At 41.4% G+C, this 23,207-nt stretch overlaps 10 protein-coding genes and 2 non-coding genes across 14 annotated transcripts; 8 read left to right on the plus strand and 4 right to left on the minus strand.

The window, feature by feature from the left end:
- Positions 1–63: 63 nt before the first annotated feature.
- Positions 64–3,389, minus strand: LOC119554175 (MICAL-like protein 1). Its single transcript, XM_037864965.1, has one exon. It carries the CDS (start codon positions 3,212–3,214, stop codon positions 215–217), a length of 3,000 nt encoding a protein of 999 aa, XP_037720893.1. The 5' UTR covers positions 3,215–3,389; the 3' UTR covers positions 64–214.
- Positions 3,390–3,747: 358 nt separating this feature from the next.
- On the plus strand, positions 3,748–5,651 carry LOC119555170 (zinc finger and SCAN domain-containing protein 12-like). Its single transcript, XM_037866421.1, has 2 exons — positions 3,748–3,819; positions 3,879–5,651. Exon 2 carries the CDS (start codon positions 3,883–3,885, stop codon positions 5,428–5,430), a length of 1,548 nt encoding a protein of 515 aa, XP_037722349.1. The 5' UTR covers positions 3,748–3,819; positions 3,879–3,882; the 3' UTR covers positions 5,431–5,651.
- Positions 5,652–6,256: 605 nt separating this feature from the next.
- Positions 6,257–7,974, plus strand: LOC119553270 (RB-associated KRAB zinc finger protein-like). Of its 2 annotated transcripts, none has more exons than XM_037863561.1 (2): positions 6,257–6,330; positions 6,410–7,973. In XM_037863561.1, the coding sequence occupies exon 2, from the start codon at positions 6,414–6,416 to the stop codon at positions 7,374–7,376; it is 963 nt and encodes a 320-aa protein (XP_037719489.1). In that variant the 5' UTR covers positions 6,257–6,330; positions 6,410–6,413; the 3' UTR covers positions 7,377–7,973. The 2 variants fall into 2 exon arrangements, with proteins under 2 accessions (XP_037719489.1, XP_037719490.1); XM_037863562.1 differs by having other exon boundaries at positions 6,265–6,307; positions 6,410–7,974.
- Positions 7,975–8,140: 166 nt separating this feature from the next.
- On the plus strand, positions 8,141–9,878 carry LOC119554912 (gastrula zinc finger protein XlCGF57.1-like). Its single transcript, XM_037866015.1, has 2 exons — positions 8,141–8,192; positions 8,253–9,878. The coding sequence occupies exon 2, from the start codon at positions 8,282–8,284 to the stop codon at positions 9,530–9,532; it is 1,251 nt and encodes a 416-aa protein (XP_037721943.1). The 5' UTR covers positions 8,141–8,192; positions 8,253–8,281; the 3' UTR covers positions 9,533–9,878.
- A 90-nt stretch (positions 9,879–9,968) lies between these two features.
- LOC119554913 (10 kDa heat shock protein, mitochondrial) lies at positions 9,969–10,829 on the plus strand. The gene is made up of 3 exons (XM_037866016.1): positions 9,969–10,116; positions 10,312–10,473; positions 10,540–10,829. The coding sequence occupies exons 1-3, from the start codon at positions 10,114–10,116 to the stop codon at positions 10,684–10,686; spliced, it is 312 nt and encodes a 103-aa protein (XP_037721944.1). The 5' UTR covers positions 9,969–10,113; the 3' UTR covers positions 10,687–10,829.
- A 266-nt stretch (positions 10,830–11,095) lies between these two features.
- Positions 11,096–11,842, minus strand: LOC119553667 (39S ribosomal protein L20, mitochondrial). The gene is made up of 3 exons (XM_037864179.1): positions 11,652–11,842; positions 11,379–11,587; positions 11,096–11,324 (listed from the first exon to the last, which is right to left on the minus strand). Exons 1-3 carry the CDS (start codon positions 11,736–11,738, stop codon positions 11,168–11,170), a joined length of 453 nt encoding a protein of 150 aa, XP_037720107.1. The 5' UTR covers positions 11,739–11,842; the 3' UTR covers positions 11,096–11,167.
- Positions 11,843–12,222: 380 nt separating this feature from the next.
- LOC119553934 (protein-S-isoprenylcysteine O-methyltransferase) lies at positions 12,223–13,920 on the plus strand. Its single transcript, XM_037864624.1, has 3 exons — positions 12,223–12,590; positions 12,652–13,023; positions 13,425–13,920. Exons 1-3 carry the CDS (start codon positions 12,348–12,350, stop codon positions 13,710–13,712), a joined length of 903 nt encoding a protein of 300 aa, XP_037720552.1. The 5' UTR covers positions 12,223–12,347; the 3' UTR covers positions 13,713–13,920.
- A 469-nt stretch (positions 13,921–14,389) lies between these two features.
- Positions 14,390–17,515, minus strand: LOC119553933 (adenosine kinase). Of its 2 annotated transcripts, none has more exons than XM_037864623.1 (3): positions 17,292–17,515; positions 15,779–16,262; positions 14,390–15,248 (listed from the first exon to the last, which is right to left on the minus strand). In XM_037864623.1, the coding sequence occupies exons 1-3, from the start codon at positions 17,306–17,308 to the stop codon at positions 14,712–14,714; spliced, it is 1,038 nt and encodes a 345-aa protein (XP_037720551.1). In that variant the 5' UTR covers positions 17,309–17,515; the 3' UTR covers positions 14,390–14,711. The 2 variants fall into 2 exon arrangements, with proteins under 2 accessions (XP_037720551.1, XP_037720550.1); XM_037864622.1 differs by lacking the exon at positions 17,292–17,515 and adding an exon at positions 16,340–16,476.
- A 576-nt stretch (positions 17,516–18,091) lies between these two features.
- Positions 18,092–19,637, plus strand: LOC119554326 (40S ribosomal protein S12). Its single transcript, XM_037865191.1, has 4 exons — positions 18,092–18,116; positions 18,196–18,238; positions 18,447–18,581; positions 19,245–19,637. The coding sequence occupies exons 2-4, from the start codon at positions 18,222–18,224 to the stop codon at positions 19,510–19,512; spliced, it is 420 nt and encodes a 139-aa protein (XP_037721119.1). The 5' UTR covers positions 18,092–18,116; positions 18,196–18,221; the 3' UTR covers positions 19,513–19,637.
- Positions 18,295–18,365, plus strand: LOC119555747. Its single transcript, XR_005219937.1, has one exon. It is a non-coding gene; the product is annotated as a small nucleolar RNA U18 (small nucleolar RNA).
- LOC119555746 lies at positions 19,092–19,162 on the plus strand. The gene has a single exon (XR_005219936.1). It is a non-coding gene; the product is annotated as a small nucleolar RNA U18 (small nucleolar RNA).
- Positions 19,632–21,319, minus strand: LOC119554324 (zinc finger MYND domain-containing protein 10 homolog). The gene is made up of 4 exons (XM_037865189.1): positions 20,560–21,319; positions 20,311–20,500; positions 19,819–20,258; positions 19,632–19,752 (listed from the first exon to the last, which is right to left on the minus strand). Exons 1-4 carry the CDS (start codon positions 21,228–21,230, stop codon positions 19,698–19,700), a joined length of 1,356 nt encoding a protein of 451 aa, XP_037721117.1. The 5' UTR covers positions 21,231–21,319; the 3' UTR covers positions 19,632–19,697.
- Between the last annotated feature and the right edge of the window lie 1,888 nt (positions 21,320–23,207).

Genomic DNA, 23,207 nt, shown 5'->3' on the forward strand with positions numbered 1-23,207 from the left:
ACTGCTTGTAACCGTCCCTGAAGCCAGCCCACTAATTTATTGAAAAAGTACAAACTACCGAAATGTTGTTTTATATATCACTCAGAAAAATATATAAGGTGATCTTGTATTTATTGAAATGCTCATCTATGGCAATAGAAAAACTTAATAGGTTACAAATTTACATAAAATAAAATTTAATTGTTCGACGCATAGAATCTTGCTCCCTACTTTTTTACATTTTCAAAAAAAACAAGTTTCGTTTCTTTTTAACCCTTTCCAAAGCTGGTGCCGGTTCAGACTCGTCCACGTCCTTATCGAGGTCCGATTTTTTCCCCTTACCCAATTTATTTTCTTCTTTAAGTTTCTTTCGTTCCTTTTTCGACAGTTTCTTGGATGACTTGTCCGCGCTTTTTGGGTCTGCTGGTTCCTCGCGCTCTGAATTGTAAATATGTAGTCGGTTCTTAATGCTCATATCCTCCCGAGCCTCTCGAACTCTATCAGTCTCTAGGCTGTCAATTACTTCGTTGCGCATCTCAACAACCTTCACAAGGCGATTGATTAATACTTCCTCATGGGCTTTATCTGAGTCTGTTTTGTTTTGCTCCGGTTGACCCATTAATACTCGAATTTCGTGTTCAATATCAGCTTGCTCCTGTTCCAAACGATGTTGTCGTCGAAGGTACATTAGCTCTGCTTGCCTCCGGAACAATTCGTTTTTCTCGTTAACCAGCTCAAACAACTGCAATATAAGATCTTCTACTTCCTTGGAGTTGGTTATTTCAGAGTCCACTGATTCGGCACCATCAGCTTCTGTTGCCTCTAAGGACCGCTCACAACGATCCCTTATCATTTTTTCAAGAATAACGCCTTGCTTCTCGAGACCCAGCTGTTGTACGGCAATAATTTCGAATTCATGGCGAATTTCTTGCAGCGGAAGACGTTGTAGAACTTTACGCGGTGGTATAGGAACCGCAGGTGCTGGCCCCTTCCGCCTTTTCCATTTGCCATGGGTTGATTTATTGTATCCTAAGGGGCTTACGTTTCTATCAAAGTCGTTGTAAACGATCGGGGTCTTTTGATCCTCCTTGCCCCGCTCAACTATGTTTTCGGGCTGAGTTGGTGGAACCAAAATGCGTCGATATACCACGTTTACCTCTTCGTCTGCATTTGAAGTGTTTAGGCTGTCGTCGTAATTACTTGACCCTGATGTTTCATCGGAAAGCAAGCTCTGGTCAAGAGGAATTAATCTTCTGACCTTTTGTTCGTCTGACAACTTCGAAAATCCAGGATCACTCTCCAAGTTGGCCGGCTTTGGAGGCAATGGTGCTTGGCGCTTCTTCCGCATTGGAGATGTAATAGAGCTGAGACTGGTAGTGGGGCTTAAGTCTTCGCATTTTAATGGAGTCGCCCCTGAGGCCCGCAGTGGCTTGCGCGGCGCATTAGCAGTTGGCAAAGAGATGCTTGAGCCACGGTCATCTGCCCCACGGTCGAATGCTCTCATGCTATCCAAGTGCTCCGAGGACGAAGAGGAAATGTTACAATTAGTTTTCTGGTCTTGAGTCGACCACTTTGCCGGAGTCTGGGGTTTTGATATAGATATTCTAGGTGTAGGCATCGGCATTTTTTTCCCTTGCGAAAGTGTGGGACTGGAATGTTGATCCTCTGAAGGTTTATTTAAGGCTGGGCCTATTTTAGGTGGAGGTGGACGGGGTGGTACGACCTTATCTCTTTTTGAAATAATGTTTTTGCCTGCGGCTGGAATGGATTTAAGAAGCTCCACTTCATCGTCGGAGCTGTCAAAGGGATTTGCACCTTTGCACGAGTCATCATCTTTAAAGGGGTTTAGGTCCTCTGGATACTCAGTTTCAGCCACTTTTGTCTCACTAATATTCTCCTTGGGAGACTCGAGATTTTTTTCTTGCGAGATATTGTCATCACCTTCCTGCTTTGAGCAGCTTTCTGTTTTTAAGAAAATTTCATTTTCTGCATTACAGCTTATATTGTTTTCAGGTTTAATGGCTTCTTGAGTGCTATTTTCTGGAATAGGCGCTTCCTGTGGCTCTGGAATGGGTACATCTGACGTTTTGGTCGAGCTAATCACTTCTTGTTCATTAAGTGTTTCCAAGGGTATTGATTTTATAAGAGGACGACTATCTTCAATGTCAAGTGAAACAGTAGAGATCTTACGTTCTTCTGGTAAAACAGGCTTTACATGATCAACTATAAGTTCAATATTTTCATCAAGGTTACCACCATCTTCCTCGTCTAGCGGCACCGTAGAAATATTAGGCACGTCTGGTAAAACAGGCTTAACAGGATCAACTTCTAGTTGATCATTTTGCTCAGTTGCTTTAGGTTTATCATCTTCATTTTGTTCTTCTATATTGGACGGCGTTTTACTGATTGAACTCAGTTCAGTTATACTTAAAGAGGCACTATCTTTGTCTTCCACGACTACTTCATGATCACTAGAGTTACCAGAACTTTCTGCAACAAGTTGCTGATCGCCAGTAGTATCCATATTGGCTGTCTTTAGTTCAACAATATCAGATTCAGGTTCGCTTTCGTTACTGGCTGTCTTTAGTTTAACAATATCAGATTCGGGTTCGCTTTCTTCATCAGGGCAAGTCTCGCAACAGTATATATTATTGACCTCTGTTTCATAAAAACTCCCGGGAGTGAGTAATGAGGAACATCTGGCGCATTTCAGACAAGTGCGGTGATAAGCCCGTTTCCCAACGAGGACCCTCTCGGCCAGAAAAACGGGAAGCTCACATTTCTGACACTTATCGCGTCTGGGCATTCCCACAATATGCATCATCTTCTGCGGTGGCTCACTTTCCTCACAAAACTTCTCCTCTGGCTTTGGGTGCTTGAGGCTCTTGCCGAGCACCTTGTAGAACTGGGATAGATACGTTAGAATGGATAGTCTGTCGGGAACTTCATACGAAACCATGTCAGCTGCATCAAGGAGCGCAGGAATGCCCAAGTATTTCTCGGCCGTGGTAAAGGCCAAATCGTTGTTCTCATAAATATCGGTCGCCTTTAAGCTGTCGAAATCTATAAGGTCTGGTCGAAAGTGATGGATGATTGCGCAGAAGGCCAGACCGTCCCGCCACGAAGTCGTCATATTCTCCACCTTAACTCCATTGTATCCTTGGGTATTAACTCGGCACCAGTACTCCAAAGCCTTTGTACCAGTTCCAATTTTTGTGCCACGACGATCCGACATCTTAGTAGGTCAATTGTTGTCTTATCGAACAATTAATCTTAACGAAACAACTTAGACAAATTTAAGACTAAGTAAGCAACAGGATAACATTATGCCACTTGAGTTTAAAATGAAATCAATTCAGATTTTCTGGCAAAATTACATTACATGTAAACAAGGCAAAACGGTGACTCAAAAATCTCAAGACAATCAGCTTGGTGGTGGGAGAGTCAGGAATATATCGCTATATCGATGTGTTATCGATATAAATTATATAAAAGGTCAATATTTTATATAAAATTATATATTTAAAAAGCGTTATTTTTTCAGAATAAAATAATCTGAGGATCATTAAAAAATAAATCCCATTGCTGACTTGAATAAAACAAATTGTTTATCGAAAAAAAACATATTAAAAATGTAAATTATATATATTTCTTAAGATAAGGCTTAATTCAGGTGAATTCGCCATATTTTCATTGTCGCTAATTTAATCGATGGTGGCTTCAGCTAAGTATCGATAACAACGCTATCTCGGCACATCTCTTTTAGAATTTCGAAGAAGTAAACAAACCATCGCACCCAAGAATATTTATATCTGGCCATAATATTACACAAATACAATTGTAAGGACATCAATTTGCTAGCTATAGCGCAGATATATAACATTGGTTTTCAATTTCAGACCGATGGAGTCTTCAATATGTCGAGTTTGCCTGGAAGACGGGGACGACTTGGTCAATATATTTGAAGGAACCCATCAATTGGAGGTTTCCCTTGCGGACATGATTTCAGAGTGGGCTGGCTACAAAATTGAAAGAGGAGATACATTTCCCGAAACCATCTGCCCTACCTGCCTGCAGGATGCACAAAATGCGTATGAGATGAAGCCAACTTACAGAAGAGGCCACCAACTAAAGGAGGATCCATTGGAGCATTTACTCAAGGATGAAGTGTACAAGGAGCCGGACATCGAATGTCGGATAACAAACAATACCGAGGACTCTCATCCATGTGTTGCTAAAATTAAGGAAGAAGATATAGAGGAACCACTTGGGAACCACTTCCAAAGCCAAGAAAGAGACGAACCCCCCAAAGAAGAGGTATTTGAGGAGGAATACAATCCAATATCAGAGTGCAAGATCAAGGTTGTGGAAGATGATAAACTGCGGGAAATGGAGGACCAATGCCAAATAAGTCAGGAGCCACTTGTAGAAGAATTTAAGGACGAACATCCTATAACGGAGTTCGAGACCAAGGTTTTGGAAGATGATAACCTGCGAGAAATGGAGGAACCACTTGAAGAGGTATTTGAGAAGGAATACAATCCTATATCAGAGTGTGAGACCAATAGTGTGGAAGATGATAACCTGCAAGATATGGAGGATCCACTTGGAGATCGATTTAAAGAGGTATTTGAGGAGGAATACAATCCTTTATCAGAGAACGATATCAAGGTTGTGGAAGATGCTATCCAGGAAAATGAAAATAATATCATTGAAGTTGATTGGGAGGCTTTTAATAATGATGGTAAGATTAATAGCATTCATAAATGCTCTTACTGTTCGATGATTTTTATATCGAAATCAGCTCTTACGGTGCACTGCCAAAAACACATAGGAGAATTACCGTGGAAGTGTACCATTTGCTCAATGGCTTTTGAAAACAGCATATATCTTCAGCGACACGTAAAAAGGCACGAAGAAACTTTGCCGTTTAAGTGTAACCACTGCTTGTTTACCTTTCGAAGTAGACTAGCGCTCAACAGCCATCTTCGCATACACAAGGAAAAACAGCAGTGTATCCATTGCTTAGAAATCTTTCCATTAATTTCAGAGCTCAAGAGGCATCTTGGTCATAACTACGAGGAACAGAAGTTAAAGTGTACCTATTGCACACAAGCTTATGCTTGCAATACACTTCTTCAGCAACACATGAAAACGCACACCGAAATTATGCCGATAGAGTGTCCACGCTGCCCAAAAATCTTACAAGGTAGATCAGCGCTTCAAAACCATCTTCGAATACACGTAGATCGAACATTTAAGTGCTCCCCCTGCGCACAGACTTTTCCAAACGTTGAAGCCCTCAATCTACACCTACGAAACCACTCACTCGAAAGACCATTTAAGTGCTTCCAGTGCTCAAGGACCTTCGCCACGAGTAGAGGTGTTCAGCTACACGAGCGAACGCACACAGGGCAACATCGGTTAACAATTAGGCAAAACACTGCCTAATCGATTGGTCCTTTAATTTAAAGATATGAGCTCTGCAAGTTGCCTTATTCTGATAATTTACCCTAGAGTGTTGCAGATCACAGGCTTCTTTCTCAAAGCCACGATTACCAGCATTCCTAAACTGCTTATTTTTAATAACTTTCCGACTATTTTCAAAACTTAACGCTCGTTTTATACACTAAATAAAAATGTTGCCTCCTGCGAAGAGAATTTTTCGTTAAGAAACTGATTTGTAACTTTTAATCCCTATTGAGCTTTATGAGCATTTGTGGGCGTTAAAGTGGGTGGGGCACTCCGCTGAAACAAACTAACTAAGAAAACCTACAGTTTGTAAGATTATTCAAAAGTTTCTAGCCGTTATAGATTCCGAGATTAGGGCGTTCATATACATAAATTACAAAACACTTTCATAAAATATTACTTTTCGCAAAAATAAGGTTTTTTACACATATGTAATAAATATAAGATTTTTTTTAAATTGAAGGTAGGATACATGTTTTGCATTATACTATTAGGAGTATGATAGCGAATCTGATTTAGCCAAAAAAAAACTAAATAGGTATATACAATAAAAATGAAAAATATTTTATCTAAAAATATGTCTTACTTAAATATAATTTAACACATAGTGGGAATCGGTCTTAAAGTTGAGTCATTACTGTCACTTAATTTCCGAAAAATACAAAATAGCATTTTATTTTACAAATTATAAAAATAGCATAGCATTTTAAAGTCTGAAACCAACCTGTAAAACGAAGATTATCAAGTATGTAACTCGATTTTCGATGTATCCACAAAGTATCGATAACAACACTAAAATGTGGCATCTCTAATAGAATTTTGAGGATGTAAACAAATCCATTGAGCGGACTCGGACGTAAATATTTTCTTAACAAAACCGTGAGAATTCAAATTGTTATTTTTAGTTAACATCTACAATGTATACACACACATGTATCACAATATTATTGTTTTTTAGAGTGATGGAGTCGCCGGCATGCCGTGTTTGTCTGCGGACTGGCGAAGACCTGCTGAACATTTTTGAAGAGACTGTTGAATTTGGAGTTTCCATTGCGGGTATGATTTCGAAGTGCACCGGCCTTAAAGTTGAGAAGGGTGATTGTCTGCCGGATAGCATTTGCCCTTCGTGCCTGCGGGATGCCAAAAATGCATTTAAGGTGAAGCAAAGTTACGAGAGGAACCGCCAACTGTATTGTCGTCCAAAGAAGGCTACGCCGAATATCGAGAGTCGTGTACCAAGCCTGGATGCTTCTGACACTAAGGAAGATGCAGTCGACGACCTGCGGGAGAAGGAGGAACCGTATGGAGACGAGTTCCAGGGCCAAGTAAGGAACGAACCACTCAAAGAAGACTTATTCGAGGAAGAACACGATCCCGAATCAGAGTGTGAGATCGGTTCATACGATGACGAAGCGGAGACCAAGATGGTGAAAGATGATTTCCAGGGAAATGAAGACAATGATGTCGACTGTGAGCCTAGTAATTATGATGATGAAAATAATGGCTTTTTGTATAAATGCTATTACTGTCCAAAGACGTTTACATCGAAATCAGCTCTCACGATCCACTCGCGAAAACACACTGGAGATCGACCCTTCAAGTGTACTGACTGCGGGAAAACTTTCTCCCACAATACATACCTTCAGCGACACTTGGTAACGCATTCAGACAAGCCGTTTAAGTGTTCCATCTGCGAGAAGACCTTTGCATTTTGCTCAATGCTTGAGAGCCATTATCGAAAACACTCAGGAGAACAACCTTTCAACTGTACCCGCTGCTCAAAGTCTTGTCCAAGTCTTGGACATCTTAAGGCGCATGTTCGAAAACACCATTTAGAGGAACAAGATTTTAAGTGCACTTATTGCCCAAAGTCTTATTCCCGGCTTAAAAATCTTAAGTTGCACTTGCGAAAGCACACAGGATAGACTTATTCACAGCTTGTCCTTAGCCACAAAGTCTACAGCAATAAAAAACATCGGGTTTGTGCAAAAACAAATTTTTTCTGCAAAGGACTTTCCGGCGAATTATCTTAAAGTATAAAATAATATAAGGAATTTATAATGTGTCTTTTCCATTTCATTTGGAGCTTTGACAATACAAAATGTAAAAAAAAAAGCAAGCTGATACGTATTGGAAAGTCATGATTAAAACTATCCCTATACATTTATTAAGTTGGTCTTATATAGTAACCGATTTAATTTCAACACAATTTTGTTCCCTACTTTTTGAGCCCATATCCTCCTCACCCAAGACTTTCTTAAAATACCTTTCCAATGATTTCATACTCAACTATTTCTTAAAGAGCTGCTCAGAAATGTAATAGAAACATTTTTGTTTGTTTATTTAACAAGTCAGCAATTAAGAAGTTTAAAATAATTTGCTATTAAAAATTAATTACTTAACAATGTTGGTGTTGTTTTAATAGGAGCTCCTGTATAAAACAATGTTTTATGAGCAGAAAGTGCAAAAATATTCAATTGGAAACGGGCCATAATTGTAAACCAATAAAAAAACTAGTAAGTAAATAAATTTAAGTCACTTTTTAAAAACAAATTTGATTCGTTTGGTTTAATGGGTAGTTCGATTGTAATCCAAAAGATGTTAATGTATTGTTTTCAACGATAGTGGCCTTGCAAAAATATCGATAACAACTCTGAGATGTTGCATCTCTAATAAAATTCGTCGATGTAAACAAACCATTTGGGCGGTTATTCTGGCCAAAATATCTTCTAAACAAAACCGTGAGAGTTTAAATTTTTGTTGTAGAATAGATATATAATATATAATATATGTTTATAAAGGTATCACAATTCTGTTCATTTTCAGAGTGATGGAGTCGTCGGTATGTCGGGTTTGTCTGGGAACTGGCGAAGACCTGGTCAATATTTTTGAAGACAGTGTTGGATTTGGAGTTTCCATTGCGGGTATGATTTCGAAGTGCATCGGTCTTAAAGTTGAGAGGGGTGATCGGTTGCCCGAAAACATTTGCCCACCCTGCCTGCAGGGAGTCAAAGATGCTATTGAGGATTTACTCGAGAAAGAAGTGTGCAAGGAGCCGGATACCGAGGGTAGTATTATAAACCTGGATGCTACTGAAATTAAGGAGGAATTAGTCGACGACCTCCGGGAGAAGGAGTTCCAGTGCCAAGTAAAGAACGAACCACTCGAAGAAGATGTATTCGAGAAAGAATACAATCCAATACCAGAGAGCGACAGCGATCCATGCGAAATCCAAATGAAGATTGAGATCGAGGAATATGATTGGCAGGGACTTAAAGAGTGTGACGATGATTATGAATCTGCCAATGATAACGATGAGAATACTAGCTTGCACAAATGCTCTTGTTGCTTAAAGACTTTTACATCGAAATCAGCTCTTAGGTACCATTTCAAAAAACACTCTCGAGGTAGACCGTTCAAGTGTACCCAATGCTCGAAGAAATTTACGCACAATTGTTATCTTAAGCGACACTTACAAACGCACACAGGAACAGGAGAAAGTCCGTTTAAGTGTTCCCTCTGCCCGAAAACCTTTCCATTTAACTCAGTTCTTCAGAGCCATTTTCGAAAACACTCGGGAGAACGACCATTCAATTGTACACACTGCTCGAAGTGTTTTCAAACTCTGGGACATCTTCAGGCACATGTGGTGAGCCATACAGGAGAACGAAAGTTCTCCTGTATGCGAACGCACACAGGAGAACGACCGTACGAGTGCTCGCTCTGCTCAAAGACTTTCATTCAGAAGACTGCACTTAATAACCATCTGCGAACCCACACAGGCGAAAAACCGTTTAAGTGTTCCCACTGTTCAAGGACCTTTGCCAGGAATTCAAGTCTTGAGCTTCACCTGCGAACGCACACTGGAGAACAACCCTACAAATGTACCCAATGCTCGAAGAACTTTGCACAACTTTCTCACCTCAATGTACATTTGAGAACCCACACTGGAGAAAGACCGTACAAGTGTTCTATCTGCCCAAAGAGCTATTCACACCAAGTCAGGCTTAAGGGTCACTTGCTTAGCCACAATAGCGTCCTTAAAAGCGGAACGTTTCATGAACAAACAGTATTTTTATAAAGCAAAGGGTATTCACTCCTTATAAGTATATATCAAAGGTAGATTTAAACCTATACTATGTAGAAAATGTACGAGCGGAGAGGTTTGCAAAGTAATTATTAATTTTCTCTTCCATGTAAACAAATATATGTTTAGAATCTTAAGGAATACAAAAAGGCTGAACAGGTTAGTTAATAAGTAATACTTATGGTACATATGAAGTTTTATTTCAAAGTTATTTTATTTTTACTAAATTACTCCCGTGGATGTGAAATATGAATTTTTTCGTGGTGCCACAATGAAAATAGCATTTTTGTCTTGTCTTGAATTTTATTTGGGCTTGAATTTCAAACTTATATTGCTATTTGCGATACTAACATATTTAAATTTAATAAAATTTAAAAAACACCGATTAGCCCCTGAATACATCGATAGCCCTGCCAAACATCGAAGTCACGGATGTTTCAAAAACATCGATATTTCTCCACCTCTGCTAGCAGTATCTCATCTATCGAAGTTACGCCGGCACGTGTGGTAAAGTAAAAAGTTCACTTAACTTTTTCAAAGCGCTCCAGTTTGCATTTAAGAACTCAAGAACAAAAATGGTGAGTTAATGTTGTGTTGCTCAACATGCCGCATAAGAAAGAGCCGAGGATCACTATGGTCCATGGTCCACATCTTTCGAGAAGGTTCCACAACTTGCGAGTGGACCTCCTCTCTTTTGCCGGGCTGTTGTGTAATCAATGAGAGATACTTGAAACATGGGTTAATTGTGTTGGTCCTTGTTTTATGACACCCAGTCCGCCGCTATCAAGAGGATCATCCCCATGCTGGACCGCATCCTGATCCAGAGGGCCGAGGCGCTGACCACGACGAAAGGCGGCATCGTTCTGCCGGAGAAGGCGGTGGGCAAAGTTCTCGAAGGCACCGTGCTGGCCGTGGGCCCTGGTACTCGCAACGCCGTGAGTATTTCGTCACTATCTGTGCCCAGGCAGTCATCTTAATTGATCGATGAACCAATTCCGCAGACCACTGGCAGTCACATTCCCATTGGCGTCAAGGAGGGCGATCGCGTCCTGCTGCCCGAGTTCGGTGGCACCAAGGTCAACCTGGAGGGGGACCAGAAGGAGCTGTTCCTCTTCCGCGAATCCGACATCCTGGCCAAACTTGAGTAGAGCTCGCCGCCGGAAACTGTCTCACAATTCTATGAATTCTATGTTTTCTATTAGTATGTAACACACCCACAAACCCGAAACCAGACCTACAATAAACGCTGATGCAATATTATTGTTTGCATTGCGCATGGACCGCCATTCAATAAATTTCGAGTTACTTGTTAAAATGTAAAACACGTTTTTCAGAACGCATTGGGAACATGTATATCTTATTTTATCACATTAAGTTAAGTGGTATCGCATTTACCTTAAGTTGATAAAGAAATATTGTTTAATATCACTGGGAAAAGAACGTTGCTTATATGGTTTTGAATGTCCGTGTTATCCGAGTCCGAGTTATGTAAGTCCAAAAAGAATTTCAAGTTTAAATGGTCTCCAAAGAAATGATACGATTTTTAACTTTGTAATATCCAAAAAAGACACCATATTATTCGGTAAAACATACAAAATATCTATATTTGAACTCCTACTTAAGGCTAAGTTAATCCAACTTTAAATTGCTCAGGCCGTAGACCTGGTTGAAGGCCGACCTCCGCTTGATATCCGGCATTCCTTCGACGGCGGCCCGCTCCCGAGAGATCTTGACCAGAGCCTCGAAAGACCGCGGTTCCCAAATGGCCAGATCAGAGAGGACTTTCCTGCAAAGGATAATGGTTGATTAAGGGATATATGCATCTTGTTGAGCCACCTACTTGTTCAGCAGGATATCAGAGCGTGCCAGGCCCTCCTTGAAGGTTTCCAGACCCACACCATACTGCTGGCATCCCGCCTCAACGCGTGTGCTCCACAGTTGCGCCATGTCCAGTTTCTTCAGCTTTCGTCCTTTGGTGGCGTAGGCCAGTGCCCTGTGGACACTCCTTATAGCGAAGGAGTACACATTGCGGGTGCGGCTCCTGTAATGCTGCGGGAAGTAAACATTTTCGATGTTTTATTGTTATTTTGAGTTAAAAGATGGGAGAAGGTACCGCTGCCAGTTTAAAGATGCGCCTCTTCCGCCAGAACTCATCCGGACCGCGGGCTCGCACCAAAAGTGGCAGATTCAGGAAGACCATGGCTAGATATTATTTGAAGTTTGGTCAAATCCTTAGATTTTTTAATTGAACTCCAAAATTATACTTTTTATTTTACATAACCTGCACGGCGCTGTTAACAGCCGCTCATCGGGCTATCGATAAGATATCGATGAAATTAAGTTGAGTGAAAAGGCACTCTTTTTTAATACTTAGCGATACTAAATTTTTAAAAAGATAATTTAATTAATTTCATAATTAAATTTTTTTAACCTTTATCACTTTATTTACACAAAAGTAAAACAATCATGTATCGATAGTTTTTCTGGAGTGGTCATTATCGTTTGTAGCTACAGTGGGTATTCGCATAAGTGAAACTAGTGATAGGCATGTTTTTTAATTTTATAAACAAATTTATCATACAGAATTAGTTAAAAAGTTTATTGTGGAAATAAAATAAAAATTGTTAATTAAAACAATTGTTCATTTGTTCCATTTTAGAGGTAGCTCACTGTATTGCCTATCGTTATCGGAAGCTTTGCCGGTTTATTTACGTTTTGGAGCATCGAACCGAGCAAATGTTTTAAAAATTCAAGTTTTCCGTGTTTTGGCGCACACTTGCAGCACAAATAGAGTCCCGATCCCTCGACCATGTGTGCAAATAGTCCCCGAGTCCCCACCGCGGGAAATGGAGGCTCCGCCCTGTGTTCCGAGGGCCGCCTGAGTTTATATTGCTTTGTGATCACCGCAGCCCTGATCCTCATCCCCTCGGTGCCTCAGATCCATTATGGAATGGTGCCCCAGGTGTGGGGCGCCGTGCTCTGGGGTCCTGTTCTATACTACGCCCTGATCAACATGATCATACGGTTCGTGCTGCGGAACCACGACTACCAGGTGAGTCACTCGGTAAAGTACATATAAGAACCTTATCAATATCGCTATTTTCACCCCACAGGTTGCCATTAGGGCCTCCTTCTTGGGCTTCACCATGGCCGTAAGTACGCTGGTCATCTGCTTTGCACCCACCGAATGGCAGCAATTTGGCGTCTACGGCTGCTTCATGTCCTTCTTCCACTACTCGGAGTTCCTGGTGATCGCCTGTGCAAATCCCCGCACTCTAAGTCTCGATTCCTTCATGCTGAACCACTCGGTGCACTATGGACTGGCTGCGGCAGCTAGCTGGATCGAGTTCGCCCTGGAGTTGTACTTCCTGCCAGAGTTCAAGAGATTCGGGCACATATGGCTGGTGGGCGTGATCATGTGCTCCTTCGGCGAGGTGGTTCGCAAGGCGGCCATCATTACAGCAGGACGAAGCTTCACACATTTGGTTAGTTTACTTATACTTAATGCCTAAAAGATTGTAGGTGGATTTAGGATGTAGGATTTGTAGGTGTACCACATGAAACATTGATCATGGGCTGTCTTTAACCTTTTTAGATTTTTCTGATTGCAGTATTGTAACTAAATTGAATTTCGAGTCAATTTGAGTTTAAAATTGTTAAGAATTGGAGCTCATATCATATTTACTTACGAAAATAGAAATTCCTATCGGCTAGGACTCAATACTTTGATTGTAATAGTGAGCATTACTATCTTCTTTTTATGGGAATATTTAAAACAATGCATCCAGTGTTTAAATCTTTACTGCATTTTGACTTTTAGGTATCCTCACCATAATTATCCCAAACTAACATTTAAATTATCCCAATTTTCTAATCTCCTCTACAGGTCCAGGATGAGAAGCACACGGATCACAAACTAATTACGAGTGGGATCTACGCCTACTGCCGGCACCCCTCATACGTCGGCTGGTTCTGGTGGTCCATCGGAACCCAGATCGTGCTGCTCAATCCCATCTGCATATGCATCTACACGCTGGTCAGCTGGCTCTTCTTCCACGATCGCGTCTACGTCGAAGAGTACTCCCTGCTAAACTTCTTCCAGTCGGACTATGTGCGCTATCAGAAGCGGGTGCCAACGGGCCTGCCCTTCATCCGGGGCTATCTGATCGATTAGTGTCGCGGATCTGGGGTTCAATGTCACAAGGCGCCATGGAAAACAACAGGTTCTATTTTAGATTTAGGTAAACAACGTACACAGTAGTTGTCTTTTGTATAGCCAAAAAAAAATTTCAAAAGCACATTGTATTTTTAAAAAATAAGTTTTTCTAATATTTAGCTTGTTGGTTTGTATTCATAAACTAGTCAAAGCATGTTGCTGATAATCTTATCTGCCGTTGGGTCAATTGATTGTGAATTTATGGGGCCTTTAATGTAACAGCTGTGTGGTTTCATCTCGCTTCTACTGATATTAAGCATTTCTATCTTTATGACGCTCCAGAATTTGTCAGGTTGTTGATAACAATCTTATCTGCTGATGAGCCTTAGTTATCAAATATTTTAGACATTGATAGGACTTTTTACACATCTGTACTTCTAATATAGGCATTTTTTTATATTTCATGTTTACAGGTGCCATAAATCTGCTTAGATTATCTAAATCTACGGAAATTTATTAGACTTGTATTACAAAGGACTCCCAAAATGTTTAACCTACTGCACCTATCCGTCCGCTAGATAATCTAAATACAAATATGCCGTACATATCTGATAAGAAACCCGATATACAAAGGATTAAGCAATACAACTCGGCTGTGTTACTCACACCACTTATCTTAAAGACCAAAACAAAGATTTCCAGTTGTGCAAATTGTTGACTTTTGTGTTTCGCTCGCGTGTGTCACTTTCGTTTTATTATCAATTTAAATTCGAATATTGCTCTATCTATAAGACACAAGCCTCACTCTCGCTATTTGTTCATGTCATTCCACATGTGTATGCTTTTGTATGTGTCTGAGTGTGTGGGTTATATGTACAAACAATTATCAGTGTTAACAAAATGTCTTAGTCACTCTCAATTACTTAATTAACAATTGCAAATCTTGCTGCGCTTTGCTCGCCTGCTCTACTGTCTTCGTGTGTGTGTATAAGGTTTTTGTAGCATCGGTATCCAGCATTACTCGACAAACTCCGGCTCGCCGGAGTATGTGCATCCAGGATTCTTGATGATGTGCCCGGCCGCATAGTTGCCACACCGGATGCAGACGTCCAGCGACTTGCCCTGCACAAACTGCGACAGGAAACCTCCAACGAATGCGTCCCCAGCGCCATTGGTATCCACAATCTCATGCACCGCCAATTTCGTGACCGGGAACTCCTGCACCGAGTCCTGCTGGAAGAGCAGGACGGGATCGCAGCCCTGCGTGAGAATGGCAATGCGCGGCCGGGCCGGATTCAGTTTGTCGAACGCCACCAGTCGCTTGCCAATCTCGCGCAGATCCCCGCTTGGCCAACTCTGGGCCTCGGCGAAGGCCTGTGCCTCCGCTTCGTTGCCGAAGATTATGTCCACGTAGGGCAGGACGGCCAGCAGCGGTGCCATGTAGAATTGCGATATGAATGGTGCGCTGAGGTTCATTAGGAACGGTCGCTGCTTGGCATGGGCGGTGGCCGCCACCTGCATGATGCTCGGCGGGTTGACGGTGAGAAAGAAGCCCTGTGGAAATGGAAAAGGTTGCAGGTTATTAATTCAAATTTCTATCTAGATTTATAGGGTTTAGAAGTAGATAACGAAACAAATGAGAAAATACTTTTAAAATTGTTATTTTGAGACCTTTTTAAACTGAAGAAATTTACCTTGCAATAAGCTTATGTAAATTTAAATATGGAATTTTTACCATCATAATTTCAAGTAAAGTAAGTGTTACAAAAAAATCTTAGGGCCACAGGAGAAAATTATTAACCAATTCACATAAATCCAATACAAAAATCGTATTTGTTAGTTAAAAATATGTTATCGCAGTTTGAACTTCACAAGGTAGTTAATTCAAAATTAAATTAAAAAATAAAATTTTTTTAAACGATTCCCATAACATTGTTGATAAACTAAGTTAGTTTGCAATCGAGAAACACATCTAATCACTATGGTATGCGATCGCTTTATAACTTACTTCCCGTTGGGTCATTTAGTTATTGCTTCCCGCATCGATTCTACGGTTTATCTCAAAAAAGAAGCACTGCACTCACCGATATGTAGTAGTACTGGGCGTTCTCCACCAGAGCCTTGTTGCTGGGCTCTTCCAGGTGATCGATGGTAAATTGGTTCGCCGCCGCCAGATTGGCGCAGAGCGATCGGTGAGTGCCGGTGATCAGGACGGCACAGGTACCCGTGGGTACGTCCTGCTTCACCTGGTAGTGGACATCCAGTCCAGCGGATTGAGCCTTCTCCTTCAGGATTTGGGCGTACCTATCCTCGCCGACGCAGCCGAAGAACACAGCCACCCTGGGCTGTCGCAGGATCCACTGGGCGATCCTCAGCGAATTCTGCACGGATCCGCCAGCCAGGAACTCCGCCCGGTAGCCTTCGACCAGCTCCCCGTAAATGGGCATGTGTCGCTCCTCGGCCAGGATCGCATCGTCCTCGTTCATCGAGTACCTTTGCAGGAAGTCCATGGGGACGACGGCGGAGATGTCCAGCAGCGGGTTGCCGCAGCCCACCAGGATTCCTTCTCTGCGGGAAAGAAAATTATAGGAATCATAAGTATTATCTTCTTTACTTCAGTAGGTTTATATATAGAAGCCCCGAACCTAACGTTGCTGCTGATACGATCGCACATGTTGCTGGTCTGAGGGCCCAATGCTAATGCGCCCAATTAACGATTCCATTCAACATCGAGTACAGCAAGAGCTTTCAGCGCAATCAGCTGGCGATGAACCTCAGAGATAGCCCTACCCCCAGTTAAAGAAGACTATCAGTTGAAATATGAGGCATACGTCTGTACACAGAAAAAATTGTCTTGATGGCTCGCCCATTATAAATCTAAGCAAACTGATGTTAGGCAGAATTATGAGTTAGAAGATTCTTTCTGGGATAATATCAGTAGCCAACTTAAACCGCTTTCGAGACCCAAAATATTCGTTTAATCAATATGAAAACTGGGATGTGTGAGGTTTTTAAAAAATCAAAAGTAGAGGGATGTCTTTTTAAATAATTCCGTATTTTGGTACAACGACAGGTGATCATATCATATCATAATATGATACTTACACTTCCAACCTCTGATTATAATTATAATACAATCCCTATCATTATATCACAGTAAGTACTAGGCATCATCAATTTTTGGGACGATAGTGTGGTCTTGTTTACGATTAAACTTGTAGTTGTTGGCAAGAATTTGCCCTCCTTATCAGTCACATATTTCTAATTCGAGAGCTTGAGGCGCCGAAGAAGACGGGCGGATATGTATGTTAATTCATTCATATACCGCCAGACCTCCACACCCCCTAATACGGGCTTTTTTTTTTGTATCTTACGGGTCAACATTTGGAGACCCTAGAGTCTAGATTCTGAATTCCAGATAACGAAAGCAAACACGCGCACACAGACAGGCGGAGCACACGATTTTCACATGCCGCTGTAAATTTTCGGCAATTATATAGTCGTGTGTATGTGCGACACGAGAATCGGGAGCACATGGTGGGTTTTTTCTCCTTTCTTTTTCGTTAATAATAAAACCCCACCACAGATACAACTCACTGTAGCGTGCTCGTCATTCTCCTCGTTGTTGTTGCTGCTGCCTGGGCTGCCTTCTTATGTAAACATAAACAAGTTGTTGCACTTCAGATCTCCAGCGTGGGCCTTCGGCTCGATTGAATCGCTCTCCGGGGGATAATCAGATATAGTCGCTATATTTACAGGCGAATTAGTACAATAGCGGTCAGAGTCGGAAGCGCGAGTTGCGGCCGTTTGGTAATTTTTGGGATTGTTTATCTCAGTGTTACCAGGTGCCAGGGGTCAAGTATCTTTCCCTAACGCGTGCACCCACTCATGCACTGTACAAAGTTTCGACCAATTCTATTGCTCCATGAGTTCCATGGTATGAAAAGTCCTGTGCCAAACAACGTTTTCTGTAGGAGTTCAACATCGTCGAATCAAGTCGTTGAACAAACATTTTTGGATAAAGTATCATCAAGGACAACCATGAACTAATATAGAAAACAAATTAATTCATATTTAGTTTTTATACATTTTGTATTGCCAAGTTAGATAACTTTGTTCAAATACTTTAGTCGTCTTCACAATAGTTACCAAACAGATTTATCTGCCAACCCTGTTTTAAGATTTAGTTAGTTACGTTAGTTTTAAATGAATGAATGGTTTCTTGAATTTAAAATTTAATATTGTAACCAATTTGGACGTCGCGTCCCAAACGGGTCTCCAGTGTGAACGGGTGTTCAGTGTTCACAGCTATCGATAGCTTCTAAATACGACCCTGCGCTAATATCGATATTTACTATAAGCCGAAAACTTACATCGCCATCGCCCAGCTCTTCCTTTCTCTTTCTTTCCGGTTGTCAAAAGGTACAGATGTGAAAATTGTAATTCCGCGTGGACTCGCGACGCATCTTACTAATACTAACCATTTTACTTTTATTTTCAGTGCAGTGCATCCCGAACCGCTAAACAATGGCCGACGTTGATGTGTGAGTGGATGTTTCATTTACGAAAAACTATATTTTCGCCTTGCTTGGCGAACCGCTTGTTGATGAAATTAATTGGTCCGTGTTTATGAATTTCCATTGATTAGAAATTCTCCAATTACTGAACAAGCAAGGCTAAATGGAGTTTTTTGGGGTGTTAGTTGTTGTGACCGATGATCGATTGCTAATGTACTTTGTTCTCCCGCCACAGTGATGTTCCCTCCGCTGCCCCCGTCCTCGATGGCGCCATGGACATTAACACCGCCCTGCAGGAGGTCCTGAAGAAGTCCCTGATCGCCGATGGACTCGTCCACGGCATCCACCAGGCCTGCAAGGCCCTGGACAAGTGAGTAGTCCAACAACCCGAGTTCAAGATGGTGATTCACTTCCTAGGGGGTTTGAATTGGTTCGCAGAAATCCAGAAATAGCTAGTTTAATGGTTCAAATGAACTAATATGACCTCTTATATGTTCTGTGAAGTATAAGGACAGATGGGAATACCTGAGTCCATGAGGCGGGATCTTCTGAAAACCACGTTTTCCAAAATGCCGGTCTTTGTTCTACTTAACCAACTTTCATAAAGTTATATATAACCTGTTTATATCCGTAATTAATTTTAAATTTCCAAACAAAACTGCCTCATAAATCTGTTTCTACTAAAAGTAAATCATTTCCATTCTTTAAAATCGTCTCTAAAGACACTGAGGAACTATGAAACCACGTTTTTAATGAGTAGCATTAGTAGTACCTCCTTGGCTTTTCATTTTACCCCAACATAAGAGTAATTTTCGTTTATTTCAAATCATTCAGTCCCGAGAAGTGTTACCATCTTATGCAGTTTGCCTTTGTTGATGTGCCTATGATGAAATTAATTGGTCCGTGTTTATGAATTTATATTGATTAAAAACCTTCCAATTACTGAGCAAGTGTCAGCAAAACGAACTGCATTTAATATTCCACCAGCAAGAGGGCAATCCACTAACCATTACCATTTTATTCACCTCCCCAGGCGTCAGGCTGTCCTGTGCATCCTGGCCGAGTCCTTCGACGAGCCCAACTACAAGAAGCTGGTCACCGCCCTGTGCAACGAGCACCAGATCCCCCTGATCCGCGTGGACTCGCACAAGAAGCTGGGCGAGTGGTCCGGTCTGTGCAAGATCGACAAGGAGGGCAAGCCCCGCAAGGTGTGCGGCTGCTCCGTGGTCGTGATCAAGGATTTCGGTGAGGAGACACCCGCTTTGGACGTGGTTAAGGACCATCTCAGGCAGAACAGCTAAACTGCTGTCCCCTGTCTGCTGAATGAGAGACTACGTGAAAGTTTTTTTTTAAGCTATTCGCTAATTGAAAATAAAACGTAATGCACCTGAATCCAGATGAAAATAAAAGAAAGTTGACCTTTTTACATTTTTGGAATGTTCTATTCTAATCAAGCGATTGTTTTGTAATTAAAGCAGGGCTTAAATTAGTCTTTAAGGCAGACCAGCTTGTGCTGTGGCCAATCCTTGAGTTGGCAATCACTGAAGAGCGAAAAAATGTATCGATTATGTAAGGATTTAACTATTAAAAGCTGTAATTCAACCCACCGGGAGCAGTAGTGCACTTGCTTGCAGCTAGCGCACTTCTTTTTGGCCTTGCCCTCACAGGTGGCACAGCTGTGCTCCAGCCCGCCATCGCCACCAGCTCCGGAATCCTTTGGCTCATCCACTTTAAGGTCCTCCATGTTCTGCTCCAGCTCGCAGAGTAACTCAGTGCCGTAGGCTTTGCTCAGGCGACTGGCCAAAGCGCAGATATCTTCCTTGTTTTTGTTGAGGAACACCGAGTCCTGTTCCTGGGCTATCTGGTAAAAGCCGCCGTTTTGCTCAACGTCCTTCATCAGCTCCTCTTGGATCTGTGGAATGTCCTCCAGCAAGAGGGATTGCGACTTGGCCGTACTACCACTAAGCGTCAGGCGGCTGAGGAACGCCTTGAGTTCTATAAGCGGTGGCAGTTGGTCCAGCAAAGTCTCGTGCATCAGGCCCAAAAGCTAAGTGATCATGGTAAGTAGTAGTTCTGAAACAAGTTGGATCACAACTAACCTTGCTTAACTGCTTGCAGCGTGCCTCATTGAACGCATAGTTCTCCATGATCTGGGCGTTTAGGAGGAGCTGGCGCACACAGAACCAGGCCTGAGCCTCCGGCTTGACAATCTTGGCAACATCATCCACATTGGTCCACTTCTCGTCGATGAACTTCTGCAGCCCCTTGCTAGTCTTGCGTTGCCAGGGACTAGGATGATAAGGAACATATTCAGCTAAGGAAAGATCCCAAAGATCCTTAGTGCTCACCGGAAACAGAGAACATCCACCATGAGCCAAGGAATATCGTGGGTCACCAGCATACGGCGTGCTGCGCTCAGATGGAACAATCCCACATTATCCGCCAGATAATTCAATACAGAGATGCAGCGCAAGCCAATCTTGTAGATAAAGTCACGTTTCTGGCGTTCCAGCTCCGTGAGCACTGCCTCATCCACATCCAGTTTGGACTCATTCTCATGGTAACCCATGCTGACCAAGCCAATGACCTGGGAAACCGCTTGGGCGCAATAGTCGATCAAATCCAGCACCGATTCCTGCAGCGTCTCACAGCCACTGGGATGGTAGAGACAAACATCCAGGAGAGCCACCAGGGCAGCCTCGTGATACAGCACCGTGTAGATGAGGAACGTGGCCTGTGGATTGGGATCTATCTCTAGGAGATGGGGAAGAACCCGAGTCTTCCACATGGTTACGCAATAGGCTTCGTGGATCAGTAGGCGCAGCTTGTCGCGCGAGATGAGGAACTCCTTGACCTCTTCCTCGCGATTCTGGCTCAGTTCCAAAGAGGCCTGCTGGCTCAGCTTGATGATCATCTCGTGCACCTCCAGCCATTTGCTGCTGCCCACCTCGCGCACCTCAAACGGGCGAATGCTCTCCACAAAGAGATACATCTCCTCCGGATATACAAAGTTCAGCATTTTTGTTAGGTACAGTTTTATTTTCTTTAGAATTTTCAGAACCCTTTGTTTCAACGTTTGGTTTTTGTTAATGACAGGTGAAGAGTGGGTCTAGGGGTTATGAAAACATTTTGGGTTGCCATGGCAAGCAGCGGTTGCTAGGATTCTGGAATGTTATCTGAAGGTACAGCCGTGAAAATATTCTCAATAGCTAAATAAATTGATAGACAATCTGTTTCCATGCCAATGCAAGACTTTTTCGGATTAGGTGTGTGGAAAATTGGGTGATTCGGGTAGGATTTATATTAGTAAACGAAGAATTCCGCAAAACTAAGGCAATATAGGATTTTTGAGGGACACCCAATATATTGTTTTTCAAAATAAATAGTAATGGTAATTTGTAATCTACTTACCACACATATTTTAAAGATTGCAGGTGAGCAATTATGTTCCCAAAAAATACTTCTAACGTTAGTTATATCGACTTGTTTACCATACATTCTTTAAAATTATAACTATCTAGATTTAAACCAACTACCATTTTAAGATCTCTAAAAATAAATTTAATAGATATAAAATATTTTCCACGTAAATTAGACATTTTTTTTATAGATGGGAATGTAGTGAAGAAATTAAAATTTTATATTATTTATCGAAATCGAATGATTCAAGTACTTTGTTTTATTGATAGGTCAACATTCATTTTTGATCAAACTCAGATGTAAAATTGCTGTTATTAAAGTAAAGCATGGTAAGATAATTTATAAATTTATCTCAAAATTATTATGGAACATTTTTTTTTAAATAAAGTGTTTAAAAAAAGGTTCTTCAAATTGGTTTTTGAAGTATGGTCAGTTAAGTAGAATTTGTGTAAATACAATTTAAATTATTTTTTGTGGCATTGCTTTTCAATTTATATAGTTTGAATTATTACCATAGGAATATTCAGTCTAGACGCACTAACTTTGTTACCTGTTAGAAAACAAAGGCAGTTTCTAGTAGCAGTCTGCAGGCTTTTCGTTTTCATTTATTTTGGCAACTATTACGCCAGGCCGGTTAATTGTGGCCCCCGATAAAGGCGTTCGGAGCGTCGGCCGTGCACAATTGGAACTCGTTCAGTCACTTTCGCTGAAAAGTTGCGTTGACACTGCGCATGCGTGGCGTGTCATGGGGAAAGAAATGGTGGATTGAAGGGGGAGGGCACTCTCATGTTTCATTTCGGACAATGTTTCTTTCGCTCCATTGTGGCACTGCGTTTGTTTCAATTGTTACTATTAATTTTATTTTATTTACACACCAGTCGAGCACTTTTTCTGCCCGACGCGACGACAATTGACTTCAAAAGTCACCTGAGATGGCCGAGGGGAAAAAGTTACAACCACTATGAAAGTTTTTGTGGCCTTTCGGCGTTTTCTTCATTTTTCGATAATAACCAAAGCGAATTGAAACTAATATAGCTTGATAACTTTCCCAAAAGAAAATGAAAAGCGCCTTTTAATTGCCGCAGAGAAAAAAGTGCAAGAAGAGAGCAGCCTTTACAGAATAAGCGATTGCGTAATGCCATTAATCGATAACCAATTAACGGTAGATAAGTCAGTTTGCAATGCTTTCCGATTCGTTTGAAGGTGAAACCCTTTTCCGCCGGTATCGCATCAATCAGAGTTTTTACCCATAGTTATTATAGATTACAACATTTTATAAACCTTAAGCATTTTATGTTCAATGTGCTTCGTTTTAAAATACAAAAAAAAAGTTTATCTTGATAATTCTTATATTCTTTGAAATAAAAATTCAGTCTTGACTTTCCAAATAAATATTTTCCAAGCAAGTCAATTCCGACTTATCTGTCATAAATATCTAAGTTTTTCACAATGATATAAAACCATGGCTCTCAACCACAACGATCCTTTTTATCCTGTGCTAACTTTGGTTGCCCTTTTTGGGCTGTTGTTGATGCTCGTTGGTTTGCTCTTTTGTATTGGATATTGCTGCTGTTTC

Source organism: Drosophila subpulchrella, chromosome 3L (genome assembly GCF_014743375.2).
Source record: "Drosophila subpulchrella strain 33 F10 #4 breed RU33 chromosome 3L, RU_Dsub_v1.1 Primary Assembly, whole genome shotgun sequence".
Classification (NCBI taxonomy): domain Eukaryota; kingdom Metazoa; phylum Arthropoda; class Insecta; order Diptera; family Drosophilidae; genus Drosophila; species Drosophila subpulchrella.